This window comes from Zonotrichia leucophrys, chromosome 3 (genome assembly GCF_028769735.1).
Source record: "Zonotrichia leucophrys gambelii isolate GWCS_2022_RI chromosome 3, RI_Zleu_2.0, whole genome shotgun sequence".
Classification (NCBI taxonomy): Eukaryota; Metazoa; Chordata; class Aves; order Passeriformes; family Passerellidae; genus Zonotrichia; species Zonotrichia leucophrys.
In genome coordinates, this window is record NC_088172.1 from 68,766,288 (window position 1) to 68,781,744 (window position 15,457).

At 34.6% G+C, this 15,457-nt stretch overlaps 1 protein-coding gene across 5 annotated transcripts in view; it reads right to left on the reverse strand.

The window, feature by feature from the left end:
* The window catches only part of PACRG (parkin coregulated), a 210,793-nt gene that overhangs the window by 91,303 nt on the left and 104,033 nt on the right, over positions 1–15,457 (reverse strand). For all 5 annotated transcript variants that reach the window (XM_064708672.1, XM_064708675.1, XM_064708673.1 and 2 more), the window contains exons 4-5: positions 13,210–13,381; positions 1,973–2,122 (exon numbers count right to left, since the gene is read on the reverse strand). In XM_064708672.1, coding sequence (XP_064564742.1) covers positions 1,973–2,122; positions 13,210–13,381 — 322 coding nt within the window. The remainder of the gene's footprint in view (positions 1–1,972; positions 2,123–13,209; positions 13,382–15,457) is intronic.

The window sequence follows — 15,457 nt, forward strand, 5'->3', positions numbered from 1 at the left end:
ACAGTGAAGAAAATAGTCCAGATCAGTCTCTGCAATTTCCTTATAACTGGGAGCACACACCTGAACCTCAGCTGCCTATTAGCTTATGTGAGACAGACAGAGGAGGAAAGAACCCTGTATTTTCTGCCAACCACCAGGGAAGCAGGAATGAAACATAATCCTTTTGTGGAAGGAGGAGACAGAGGTATTCCCTATCATCCTCATACGAGTACTGAAGAAGTTGAACAGTTTCACATGACTGGCCTTGCAAATAGCATCTATTTCATTCCTGGAAATACTAAAGTTTCAGAATTTTTATCTCTAAAAAAGTAATGACTTAATAAAATCAGCTAATTTTCAACTATTGCTTTACATTTATTTTTGGGGCTTTAGTTCTTTAATATCAAATATCATGATTTAGTGTAGTTTTATATAGGCACAAATTCACAGAGCACAGATCTCATACAAATTTGTTGAAAATAAGTTTTATTTTGCTCACAATACAATCAGAACTGAAGATATATTTAGATTGTGTTTAATGCCTTGCCAAGGTATGTACCTGGCTACACACGAGCTTTCCCTATTATTCATCTGAAATCACTGTAGAAAAGCCCAGTCAAGAGAATTTATGGGCTACTTCAGGCAGAAATTCGGAAAAAAGCATGTGTGGTATATTCATTAATCAATGAGAGTCATTTTTACGGTCTTGTTTTGTGCCAGATACTGAAATTAGATCTGTTTGGGGGAAATCTTCCAATTCAAAAGGAGCCCTACTGAAACTGCTTAAGTTCAGCCAACAGATTTCACTCATAACCTTTCATCCCACGACTTCTGGAAAGCCACAACTGTCATCAGAAATAACTTGCATTTGTGAAATTCCATGTTACTGAATGTTTCTCACTAAGTAAAGTCAGAGATGTATATGTATTTAAAGAGATCTAAAATGTAAATTTAATTTGTGTCTTCAAGTCAGTCTCTGAACAGGCATTTTTCAATCTGCTTTGAATCTTATACTTGCTGAAGAGTGAGTAGAAGGTATTATATTCTGTAGTAATGCAAACAGAAAGTATAATAGGAAGGAGTCCTGCAGAGAACTATTAAAATGCCATGAATTTAATGAAAACCCTCCTTTGAAAGCTTGTGAGGAATTAATTTCTTTTCATCTAAGTGGCCACAAGTCAATAACAGGAATTTTTAAGTCAGTAATTTTGTAGATAATTGAAAATAAGTAAAGATAGATTTACTACCAAAAAAAAATTTAAAAAATTAATTTGGCAAAAGCAATATACATCATGTTGATTTCAGCTGATGACTGTGGTATAAATGTACTCACAGTATATAGAATTCACAGTACCAGTCATTAAAGACTGAAACTGATGGGATCTGCACTACAAAGAAAACACATACTTAACTGTAGACACAAATTAGTCCTAAATATCTCTATAATGAAACCTACTAAGCGTGCAGCAATATCTTCAAACTTCACTGTTTTGCTCGATATCATCTAACTTGAAATTCTTCTATGACATGGAGTTTTCTCGACCCTCAAATTAATTAGTTTGATCTCTACTTTTGTTTTTAATCTTTCCTAAACCTTCTGGTAGCAGCAAATTGCTTGTGGAGAGCACAGAATTGAATAAAACAGCTGGACTAAACTAATGTGTTGGAGGAAGGAAAAAAGCTTTGCAATTTATTAATGTATTCAAAAGACTGTTACAAAGTTTACAATTTAATTATTGGAAGATTATAGAACTGCTTCACTGCTTCTGTACTGTGTTAAATAAACTGTACGTGCAAGGAGTAATAAATGAAATTGTTAATTTCAGTGCATCCTTAGGGAATAGTAAGAGGGGGAGTTTACATTATTTAGAGCTCCAAATGGATTTGAGTTTATATACAGTAATAAATCTTAACTACATTGTTAATTAACCCTGCCTCAAGCCCCTTTTTGCCTTAGGAGTTGAAAGACACAGTGTCTGTTAGCATAACTCACCATTCATGTGCTTAAAGATGTTTAGGACTGGGAGAATTTGCCGATAATAGGGCACCAAGGCCACCCCCACCATTTCAGCTGACACCACCAGGTGCTGGATGACTTTCAGCGTGGTGCAGAGGACCTGTCGGTTACGAAGGTTCAGTGCATCTGTGATGCAAAAAGAACAACAGGCAGAAAGCAGAATTAATTTCTAAAATGTAAAGGGAGGGGGAGGAGTCCTCTAATGGACAAATTTAATTAAACTATACTCTGTTGGGAATTGTAAGTGGGCCTTTATTAGCCCAGCTTAGAAAGATCCCAAAGATGGATTGCAGTCCTGATGTTATAAAACACTGCCTTGTCTGATTGTTATTTGTTCCCACAATTTGTGCTGACTCTTCAGTAACCCAAATAATGCAGCTCATTATTCCCTCATGCTGCCCGTATAATACTGGCATGGTCCATACAAATGAAAAATAAATGTTCAGTAAGTACCACTTGGGGCCAATGGAACTATAGAACTGCAAGACAACCTGCAAAGGTTGACAACAGATGCATTCTAGTGCAACAATTGGTGTTTGTATGTTTGTACTCATTTATTTAATGATAATTTTATTCATTCAACTGACAATTCCTACTATTCTGAGAATCAGTACAATGAAGCAAATGTTTATAGGAAAAAACAACCCAACAAACAAACCTTGTAGGCTTTTTCAAAAGAAAAACATTCTGGGGGAAAAAAAGGTTTTGTCTTGCCTACTTAGATGTTTCTCTTAGCTTTCAGTGTCATGCATCTAATCTTATGACACTAAGACATTTCATAAAAACCTCTTGTTTCTTCTCCTTTAATTTTACTAAAAGCAAGTGTTTTGCATTCTTTCTTGTAATTAAAGATGAGACACTTGAAATACGCTTTTTTTTCCTTGCAAAATCCATGTATTTATAAAGGTGTTTCTGAAATTATGATGCTGGATAAATTTGTCAGCAGTTGTCAGATTTGGTATGGTCTTATATATCGGTCTAATACTCCAGTATTCTGCTCAGTTACATAGACTTGTACGTCATTGCATTGGGACAGAACTGAAAAAGATAAGCTCATATTCATTACTATGTTTTACAAACAGAGACATATTTAAATATGTGATTTGAGACACCATAACAAAGTGTAAGAATTTAGGAAAAAATTGTAGCAAAGAACAACAAAATTTGAAGAGGAGTTATTAGTAACTTCTTCAAGAACTGCCTCTTCAAGTGGAAGTATTAAGATCAATGATATCTCTACTTATTGCAGAGGTGTTGGATCTAGATGATCTTTAAAGCCCCCTTGCAACCCAAACCATGATTCCGTGATTCTACAATTCTATGATTCAGTACTTCCTGTGCTGAGTTTTATCAGAGCACAGGAACGCCATTTCATAGGGAATGAAGTAGTATTTTCACAAAAGAGCAATGTCAGTTTTTCCATATCTTTAAGCAAATGAATTGTATCCCAACCTGCTTCTGCTGCTTATCACATGCCTGCTGAGTGTTAAAAACCAGAGCTAGATCGCCTAACCAAGGGCAGGGCAGATTGGTCATGTGAATGGACAGAGACAATTCTAAAAATCAACTAGTAAATAATCTCCTTTCATGCCTCTTGGCATTCTTGTGAACAACATACTGAACCTACTGTTAGACAACAGAAAGTCCAAAGTATAAAGTTACTATTCATCGACCTCATCCAAGTTAAAGGAGTACTGCTAAATGAATATACAGACTGAATTACATATTGCTTATTTTCTACAACAGTCCCTGCTGTACGCACCAGGCTGCTCTTAATTTCACATTGCCTCTGAACATATAATGTGTGAACAGGAAGCCCAACAATGCAGCATGCTCACGTTAAATTCCAGCAAAGAGGCTGGCTATTCCAAATTATGCTTTCGTGGATGGATGTTCTAATGCTTCTTTAGCAAAGAGAATCGCCCAGATACAATTTTAAAGACTGGGACAAGTCTCAGGTAGGAAAATACTCTGTTAGAGAGCAACAGGCATTATTCAGTTTCATGGAAGAGTGGTTGGAAGAGAAAGTTTTGGGGTTCTATCATATAGATTTATTCACTACTAACTTGTCCTACACGTAAATAATAGCTAACTGAACTAATAGGGAAATTATCACTAACACTGGCAAATTTCAGTGCAACAGTTATGTCATGCATACAAGCATGAATAAATATTTATATACAATTTAATGAATTATTACAAATTAGTAAAATTAATTATTAATACATGCAAAATTAATTAAGGGATATAAAAATTAATCCTTGACAGAAATCACCGCTTCTTAATTTTTAACAAATTGTACCCACTCCCAGGAACAGTACTTCTAGACTGTAGAAGCTGTCCCAGACTATAAGAAACCCTATTTCTAGGCATGCAGAGTATATCGTGTAAGTGGAAATGGCTGTCCAAATACTCCTAGGAAGAACTTTTGGATGGATCCCATCTGATGCTATAGACTTATCTCTGTCCAAGCGGAGCAGCAGGACAGAGGTACCTACCATTTCTCCTTGGATTATGGCGGCTTCATCCTACTCCCCATCCCTATCTACAGCTCAGGGGTTCACAGGGTATTCTGAGAATAACAGGTTTTACTAAATAACTAAAGATGGGAGCAAAGGATGCATTAAGTACCTCAGCCTTTTCTTCATCCTTTGTCTTATACTTCCCCCTACAAACAGTAAAAGACTGGAGATAGATTCCTCTTTGCCCTCCTTTTGCTTCTGATATAGTTATAGAAATATTTTTATTATATTTTATGGCAGTAGCCAGAATAAATTTTACTTGGGTTTTGGAACTTCTAATTTTCTACCTGCATAACATTATAACAACCTTCTAGTCTTCCTGATATTGCCGGCCCTTTCTTCCATTGGTCATAAACTCTCTTTTATCCCCTAAACTCCAGACTACTGTCTCTGTACAGTCAGACCCATTTCAGTCAGGCTCATCTTTCAGCACATGGGGACAATTTGCTCCTGAACCTTTAAGATTTTGTCCTTGAAGAACATCCAGCCTTCCTGGACCCCACTGCCCTTCAGAACTGCCTCCCAAGGGTCTCTGTCAAATGTACTCCTGAACAGGCCAAAGTCTGCCCTCTCTAAGTCTAAGGCTGCAGTTCTGCTGACCTATCTCCTTACTTCTCTGATAATTGAAAAGTCTATCATTACATGAACACTGTGCCCAAAAGGTCTTCAGCTACCACATCACCCACATAGCAGCCAACCAGCTCCTGGCTTGATTATATTAGGCACTTTATAAACATTCAATTAGAAGCAGTCCCTGCCCCAAAGATACACCACTTTCAAATACCTGTTTATATTTTTAAAATCTGGTAATTATTTTATGTGCACTACCATCACTACAATCCATTCTCTCACAAGAATAAAAGGAAGGAAATATTAATGCAGTATATGAAAAAAGTATATTCCAATACATTGGAAAATATCAGTGGCATCTAGAGGTTAACATAAATTGAAGAAAGTACTAGTATCCTTACACAGGATTAAAGCAGACCATTCAGGAATCTTGGTACACTACAGCTACATAGCCCAAATGAAGGAAAGGCGCATAATATTCAAAATATTCCACTTTAGAAAACATTCTAGGCTGTTGCCTCTTGGCCTAGAAGTCTGCTGAATCTGTTATTGTGAAGACATGGATCTTCACAATGACTGAAAAGTGCACAGCTGGTTTGCTTCTCAGTTAAAGACACCTTTCTGCTCCCTGAAGGATTTTGAGAAGACTTTCCTCCCTCATTGGTACATATTTTACTTTGGTCCTTTAGCTACTGTAGCATTCTCTTAAGCAGCAAAAAACTCCAACCCAATAAATTGACTCTGTTGCTTGGTAGTTTTGATGTCTTCTACTTTAATGGTATGAACTAAAGATTTTGCTTCTGATTTAGGATATACTTTTCCAAGAAATCTTCCAGCTTAAATAATAGCTCAACTGAAGTATATAATGAAGTATTTTTCATTCAAACATACACTATGTCGTACTGCTATAGCTTTTCCAAACAAATATTTTCTGAAGTTCATAATAACTTTCTTAATTAAAGAAAATTTTACAATGATATCAGCTTAATATCTGATTTAAAAGCTCAGTATCTGAGTTTGTTCTATTTCTACCATTCAAAGCCAAAGTAAGAGATAGTTATGAAATTTGAAAGCATATTTAAAACACCATAGTGCTGTTTATTAAAGCTTGTTACCAATGAGACAATATAAGATACCAATTCATTGACTTCAGCGAAGACTTTAATGCTGTCTAGCCTCTGTTCTAGGTCAGCCTTCACATGGCATCAATGTTAATTCACTGTATTTTTAATTTCAGACAAATTTTATTGGTAATTCATGTAAACTGATGTAAATTTAGTGTTTCTTTTGTTAATTTCCATTAAGAGCAAAAACTTTCCTTAAGATATATGGCACTTGTTTGCTTATCCATTCAGCTAGATGTTTACATATAAAGCAATAGAAATAATTATTTTAAAACATTCAAATCTTTTTCTTGAGTAACTCCTTACCTCTCAAAGACCTAGAAATTATATAAGTTGATATCTTTTATTTTTATGTGGCAGTTTGGAAAATCCTATCTCAGTCCCAGACATTGTCTATAATAGAAGCCACAGTTCTCATCTGACAGATAAAATTGATAGATTCTATAAGTCAGGAAACATGACAGCATTTCTCCCAATGCACAGTGGATCTTTATCATGACACAATGTAGTTCCACTGAAGAGAAGAGAGCAAATCAGAACATTTTCTCCCAGATAGCACATTGATATCCTGAGCTTTACAGAATCAAATCAGTTTGCCTAAACTCCTGTCTCTTCTCAACTACTAACTATAGATTTTGGTCGTTATATTAAAAGTTATGTTGATAATGTAATTCTTCTCTTCAACTTCTTTTTCAAATATCATGTGAATCTATGCTTAGAAGTGCACCAACATTTTCCATTTTCCATTCAGGTCTTGCAACCAAACATTAAAACCAATTTATTTTGCATTCATATCTCTCACTCAATTGGTAAATGAGGCAACAGTTTAAGACAACTCTTTGCCTGAAGCAGAACAAGATACCATCCTGTGAGGTAAAAAGCACTCAGGATGAAACTGCTTGACTGTTGTGATCTACTTAATCCTGTTAACTAAGGTCTTATTTTAAATTCACAGAGTTAGGTTTAAAGAAGTCCTAACATGAAATGTTCTCAAAATGCAATTGACTAAAGTGACACATACTTTTAGAAAATTTTGCTCAAAATCTTCAAAGTGCATAATACTTAACTACCTGTACTTATATAATAGTATTATGCTAAACTTAGAGAACAGTAATGAAAACTATTACAAAACACAGCATTTCAATCAAGAGTGAATAAAAACCAGAATAAGAACCTTGTGTTCTGTACGTTTTAGAAGTCCAGAAAGAGCCGGATCCAAATAATGCAGATGTACAAAAATTTTTTTCTGTACAACTGAAAGAATGATGTGTTACAGTGAAACAATGGAAAGGATAAATAGGGGGTAAGACATGAAAACTTTATGCCAATTTTGTCATCAAAGACCTTTTCTTGTAACGCCAATCTAAGGCACAGAAAATGCTAAGATACATAGCGAAACACTGATGCTTTCAAAAAACATGATATAGCAAAATATGGAAGGAACAGCTAGTCAGTGGCTTCTTTCAGCTTTAGCTGTGCTTCTAATTGTAGCATTTTACTACATCAGCTCCTATAAAGCTTGAATTCTATTAACATTTGTGGACACAGTTTAATTATATAGCATTGGGACTTAGAAGAGAGTCCCAAAAACCTGCTTATTGACTATGCCAGTCTAGAGTTTCTATCCATTCCTAGGCGTACATTCCTTTTTCTGTGCTAAGATACTAAAACTGCATTGAGTATCCACTGTCCTGATGAAAACAGGTCTGCTGTCATTGAAATGTGACACCATTTAGAAAAAAGGTCTGCAGACTCAAAGTACAGGCATCTGTACTGCAAATCCTAATCTAGCATTCTAAATGTTCTCTAGATCATGGAAGAAGAAGAATGTGCTAAAACAGTTTTCTTAGACTTTCAAAAGGAATTTAGTAGGGTCCCTCACTGAACCTCCATGGCATCCATGTAAATAAATACTGACTTAGAGATAGAAACCGTGGGCAGAGGAAGAATATCACTAGTAAGGCCTTGCAGGAATCTGTGCTGAATTTTATCCTTTTCACTAGATCCAAATGTGATTTGGAAGAGTCTTCGCTGATGATAACAAAGATTTCTGATGATATCAAGTTATTCCAGATTCCAAAGACAAGGACTGACTCTGAAGAACTGTAGAGAAAAACTGGGTGATAAAATTGCAGATGAAATTCATTACTAATAAATGCTAAATATAATACATTCATGAATTCAGGAATAAATACCTCTAACTCCAACTTTAAAAGTCAGAGATGTTAATTACAGATTTCACTTTCCAAACATGGATGAGATTTATCTTTATTGAATAAGGAACACAGTTTCTCCTCATAGAAAAGAGCAAAGAGGATAATAAGGGAGCTACTTCCTAAAGCAGTTGAAAATACCTGAAATGACCAGTTTTGGGCAGAAGAATCAAACATAAACCTAATTGCAACTACTTGTACTGGCTGATGAAACCTGCAGGGGAAATGCTTTACTATTTGAATATCAGAACAATTAAAAAAAAATCAAAGATCTTTGATTTCTTTAAAAGCATTTTAAGTCTATAAAAGCCTGCTTGTTTGCATTTATCTTGCAGTTTGTGACCTTAATAACCAGTACTGGTTCTCAAGAACAGTCAGCCTGGAGGAAAATTACAATAGATTAGTGTTTCTTTCTGTAGGTGAGAAAAATCAACTTCTATGATTTGCAGAAAGGAAATGACAACAGACTAGAAAACCATATTTATTCCATAAAAACATTGCAGAACTTTTGAAAGGAAGCATTTAACAGTCATTAAGTACTCCTAAATACTGTGAATATATGAGAACTACAAATATGCTTAGAACAACTGTTAGCAACACATTCAACTTTACATATCTAAATGCAAAAGTGACACTGATTTGACATTAAATAGGAATTAACTACACTGTAATCCAAGACAACATTTTTCATGCAAATAGGATGAACAATAAGAAAATGGAAATCAAGTGCAAACAAAATGTGAACAATAAGAAAAGAGAAATCAGTTTTATTTGGAATTTTATTAAACATTAAAAAGGACTCTGTAGGTGACACAGAGAGGAGTGCTCTATTCAATTCTCTAAATCTGACTCACAAAAATATCTATTACCTTAATTAAATATTTTTAACAAAGTTTAAGGTATCCTTGATTTACTGTATCACAGAAGTTATCTTTAACAACATGGTAAAAGTCTCAAGAAGGAAAACTTCAGTGTTCCTTAGGATGGAGATTATTCTTTCTGGACTCAATCAAAAGAACTGGTCTGCTGACTGGAACTGTGTAGAAACAATACTTCCTTCTAAGTTACAAGTGCAAAGATGAGAGCTCTTCTAGCTTTAGGCCTAAGTTCAGATTGTCTACATATCTGTTTTAGGATTCACAGCACAGAACAGAGAAGATTCTGGCAAGTGGGTGACCCAAGATACTTAAGTGTTTAATTTCACATTATTATCTTCATTAGAAAAACTATATGATGATCTTCCTATTGATCATTTCTAGCCATTCATTCCAATGTCTGCACTATGATGTACTGTTCCTTCATATACAGGAGTGCATTTATAAATTAGACTATTGAAATGATTTGACTTTAAAAGTAATGCTATTTTAAAAATAATTTTGGTTTATTTTACAGTTGGGTTCTTTAGCTATTTTTTTTATTGTTGTTTTTACACATCTAGATGAAAATATCACCAGGTTGCTCCATAAACAATTGCATTAGCAAAAATCAGATTGTGGGAGCTGGAACAATTGGTGACTTTATGCATGCAGGGGTTGAAGACTCCTACAACTACATTGCAAGCAAAGCAAATGTGAATGGCAGCACGCTTGCTGCCTCCGAAAGCAGAGGAGGTGCTTCCATACAATTGTGTTGCATGTCCCTGATGTTACTCATAGAAACAATAGACAAAGGTGCAGAAACTTCTGACTCCCTCAGTGTTTATGTCCACACGTGTGTCTCATGCAGAGAACATCGGGGAACCCTGAAGTCGGGAATCTGAGAGTTGCAGGAACCTAACAAAAGCCCAAAAAAGGACTTAAGGCTTTTCCGATCCATTTGTTATGGGAAATGTAATATTAAAAGTACTAATTTTTCCCAAAAATGAACATCAGAAGGAATTTTACACTCTCATAACGACCACAGAGAAGAACATAGAAAGGCTAGACAGACTCCTCTGTTTCCTAAAAATAAAGGAACCCTCATGTAACCTACAGACATCTGTTTGCTAACCCAGGGTGCTGTGCCTGGGCTCTGTTCAGCTCTCTGCCACCAATTCAATCTGCAATGTGGGGCAAAATTAGCCTCCTTCTTCTGCTTTTTTACCTGTGTATAATATGAAAATAGCAATATGGATCTTCCTGGCAAAGAAGATATCTGGCTGTTTATTGTGCATCAGAACTTTCATGATACTGCTGCAAAGTACTTTGCTGTTTGCCATATATCTCAATTTATATATCTTTGCTGAAGGTGAAATAACTCAGCCAATGGGTTTGCCTATATCTTCTGTGAAAGGGAGCAAAAAGTCCTATATCTTAAGTAATCCCATTTTCTGTGTTAGTGGTATATTTATTTTTAGTTGGATTCCTTACAAGTTTGACATAAACAGGTAATTTGTTTCTTCTGAGTTTTATGTCATGCAAAGACTGCATTTATACACTATTTTATAATGTTTTTCCAGTGCATGATACAATATATTCTGAATTTATATTTTGAGAAATCAAAATATATTTTGAACATTTTTCTCTCTCAGAAATTAATGCCTCCAACCTGAGGGATTTTTTCTTCCTCTGAATTTCCAGTAAAAATATTCCTTCTAGTAAAAAAGTTCCTTCCAGTGTGACAAACAAAAAAAAAGGAATTCTTTTTTAACTGAATGCATTCTTCTTCATTTTTTTTAATCATGTTTCAGGTATTTTAGAAGAGAATCCATGCCTGTTCAATTCAATTGCCTGTAGTTTTTAAGTCACTGCTTGTTTAACAAGAAAAAGATTGAAAGGATTTGGGCTTAGAATAACCCACAGATGGATCAAATAATATTATTTTCATTTTTAATGATATAGTGTTCAAATGTGTGATCTTTAAGCAAGGACGGCTGGAAGACAAATTCCTCCTTAAATCATTAAAATATAATACAGAATTCTAATATTTAATTTAAATGCTTTTGAGAACATTTAGTTCTTTACTAACATATTCCTTTGACGACTATGCAGGAGAGAAAACTGCTTTTAAAAGCATTCTACCTGTAGAGTTGTTTTTCTGACCTTCTTTTAGCCTTTTCCCCTAGATCATATATACTAACTTTCCTAACAATCAATTGATTCACTCTTCACAGTAAAAATATGGTAGTGATCTAGAAGAAGACTGGTTAATCAGAAATAACTCACCCAGTGGAACACTTTAGAGACAATAATCTGTGTCAAACATAGCTGAGTTTATTGTGGATGCTGAGTCACAGAAATGTATAGCTACAACTACACTGCTGTATTACACAGTCACAGCAAATTAAAAAACTCTTAGAAGTACACATTTTCAGACTCCTGGAGATGGTGGTGTCTTCTTTTACTATTAGTACGGCTTTAATTAGGAAGAAGCCTTTATCATTGATAACACTTAGACTCTTCACATATTAAAACTTATAGAGAAGCATTTTTAAAATAAAAATTAAGCACTTTAGAATAAAATAAAGCAGAAACAACAATTAAATTTAGCTAGCAGATTCTTGAATGTGTTCCAGCACCATAAATTATGACTTAACACTACATATCAAACGCATAAAAATATCCTTAACTAGAAAACTCTTTCTAATTCTAAATGCTATGTAGCAGTTAAAGCTTCCAGGTAATTAGATCTAAGCTAGATTCTGTTTTCAGAAAGATTTTTAAATCCCAACTGAGGAGATGCTGTCACAAACCTGCAGTCTTTTCCAAAGAAATTTCACCTTTCAAAAAACATGGTACTACTGCAAATATATTTGGGACACGTTGGCAATACAGTTCTGAAGAAATGATACCATTCCTCTCCTTACGTGTTTCCCCTTCAGAGTGAAAAAAGGGTAACATTGCTTTCATAACCTTTCTCAAGTGTCACAGAGTAAACATTCTGAATATTATATAATCCTTTTGACATTTTCAAAACTACAGTAAGATAGAGATAGCAACATCTATAATCAATCTTTTTAAATTGAGAAAAAATTGAATGAAAAAAACATAATTCTGACCCTTCCCACACTATTTTTTCAGTATTATCAGGCTCCAAACTATATTCACCTCCTGTTTTACAAAACTGTATTTAATGCTGAACTGTCTCATGGACAGGAAAAAGAGCAGCAATGATACAATTAATGATTAATCACAAAAAAGAAGCCAAGTTTAACAAAAATGAGCATATATTCATATAAGCATAGCATGCAGATTTAAGAATCACCATAACTAACTAGACAATGATGATGGTTCAGAATAATATCTCTTCAAGGTACTGATCTAAAGAAATGAAAGGACAAAACAATATATCTAAAAGACTAGGTGGTTCAGGAAAATAAATTATAGTGATAATACACTTGAAGTTTAGTGGTATTAAATTTGTGTTAAAATAATTTATTGGTTTTTACAATTTTTCTTTCTGCAAAAAACCTATGTTTGACCATATAAAACCTTCAAAAGTAATATTTTTAAAATGCCACCTGATGTTTTCTCCTGCCATTTTAGATGAACTGGTCCGTACAGTAGCAGATTTACATTGTAAATACAGAAAATCAGCTAAGGAAATGTCACATCCCATTTCCAAAGACCAAGAGCAACCCTGTAATAAGAGAAACATTAACCAGAGAGTCTATTCTGAAATATGGCACATATCAGGTGATTGAAGGCATAAGCTTTCTAGCCTTATATCTTAAAATTTACTGACATTTGCAATAATTTCTCATGTGATGTTCAAGCTGTCATGTTTTACAGCCTAATTAGCAACTTTTCAAAAATTTACATAAGATAAATACAATTAATGGACTTTTCTCTGACACGTTCACTTACTTTTTATTGGGATAATGAGCTGAGGAACAACAGGAAGAATCCTGTTTCCACCATGCTCCAGCAGGTCATGGACTCCTTGACGAGCAAAAAACTCATATGGAAATTCCGTTTCACAAAGCCCATCAAAGAACAAAGGCAGAAAGTAATGATAGTCCAGCTCTTCAATCTGTACCTGAAAATACAAAATAAATAAACAGATAAATTCAATTTTTCAGTACCAATACAATGTGATCAGGCCAACAGATAATTCATGCCACTAACACAGGCATGTTTAGTAAATAATAATTCATTTTTTATCACTGCAGTATATATTGAATGACAGGTATGGTTTATGACAAGATATTAAAATACAGAAATATTAGAACTAAAGAAGAAAATAAAAATTAGTATACTTCTACATATTTTCAATTTTTGAAAAGTCAGTACCAGATTCTTATATTCTTGCTAACACACTTTGCAAGTTACCCACAGGAATCAAACCAGTCCTTTTAAGAACAATACTCTGCTTCTTTCAAAAAAATTTTATGTTATATCTTCACTTGGACACTCAAAACAACAAATAAGAGAAACAATCCTGTGAGCACAGAACATAAATAATATATGTACAAATAAATAATAATACAAATAATATTTGTACAACAATTCCCTAATTTGTTGAATACTGACCTACTTTATTTCCTATTAATTTCAAGAGCAGAATTATAAAGAAATTCCATGGTTCTCTACTGTGAAGAAAAGGTATAGAAATTATGTACCTATTTTTAATAGGAATTTCCTTCCAAACTTAAATTACAAAGTATGCTAATCTTAACAAGCTATGGAGGGATTTTGCACTCTATTTTCCTTCCCTTTTCCTTCTTTTACCCATTAGGACTCTACCACAGACACTCAGGCTAGCCAGGGAGAAACAGAAGTTTGTTTATGGCCTGTCAAAGCTCTGAATACAGCTGAGAAGTAACTCAACAGCAATGAATTTTCTCAGAAAAGAATATGATCGTCCAAATCAGTTGGAGACCAATCCATCTCTAAAAGAATGCACTTCCATCTTTCAAACACTGCTAAGCTGCTCCCCAATTTCTCCAGTGAGATTTGGTAGTATCCAGGTAAGATTCTTCATACCTAACAAACTTTGTCACGTAGGTCAAGCTAAAGCTCCAAATATCCTAGATAAAATTTGTCAGGTTAAGCAAAACCAAAATCCCACCCATTTATTTCAGAACAGAAATTGCAGTCTCACTTGAACTGTGGAAATCTGAACTAATGTAGCCAAGAACTATACTTCACAATTCTTGGGTAAATCACAGAGTCAGGAAGTAGCACAAAGATATTCTCTGTTTGACACCATGGTTCATTTTTATCTTTGCTTGACTGAGTAGATCTGATTCCTGGTCTGGCACACCTTAGCTGCTGACTTCAATCTTTCATGTTGAAGGAGATCAATCCATGTAAATCAAAATTAACTGGAACTGATACTTGAAAGTATTATGCATTTGCTGTGTCTCACTACTGGCAGACATGGTGCAATGACATACTAACATAGCCTCACATGCACTGATTGTTAATCTCTTACAGGAGATTAAAAGGGCAATGGCATAATACCTATTCACTGATGTGAACGAAATCAAGTCCCAGTAGTGGAGCATGCGGGAGAAGGACAAAGGAAACTCACATTTCCTGTTTTGTCAACATCATATGTTGGTTGCTTCACTATAATTTTTTTTTTCTCATTGGCCTTTCTCTTTACAAGAAAAAAATCAGATCCCTTTACCAGATGCCTTTAGAGTCAATATGAACCCAGGGAACCAGCCTCAAGTTGCTCCAGGGAAGGTTTGGATTAGATATTAGGAAAAATCTCTTCACAGAAAGGGTTGTAAAGCCCTGGAACAGACTTTCCAAGGAAATAGTGGAGTTGGCAACCATGGAAGTGTTCAAAACCTGTGGCTATGGCACTTGAGGACATGGTTTAGTGGTGAACATGGCTGTGGTGCTGGGTTAACACTTGGACATCACAGTATTTTCCAACCTTAATGATTCTATGATTATATAATTCTGTGGATATACCATGGTCAATTTGTGAGAAACTTCAAAAATTACAAAATAATTAAGTAACAAAAAGAAATCAAATATTATGATTATTAATAAATAAAAAAAAAGAATTAAAAGACATTGAAATTCCTAATTGATGGGGTTTGTATTTCTTGAGGACATTCAGCATGTTATTAGCAATACTCAGTAGATGATAAAAGTC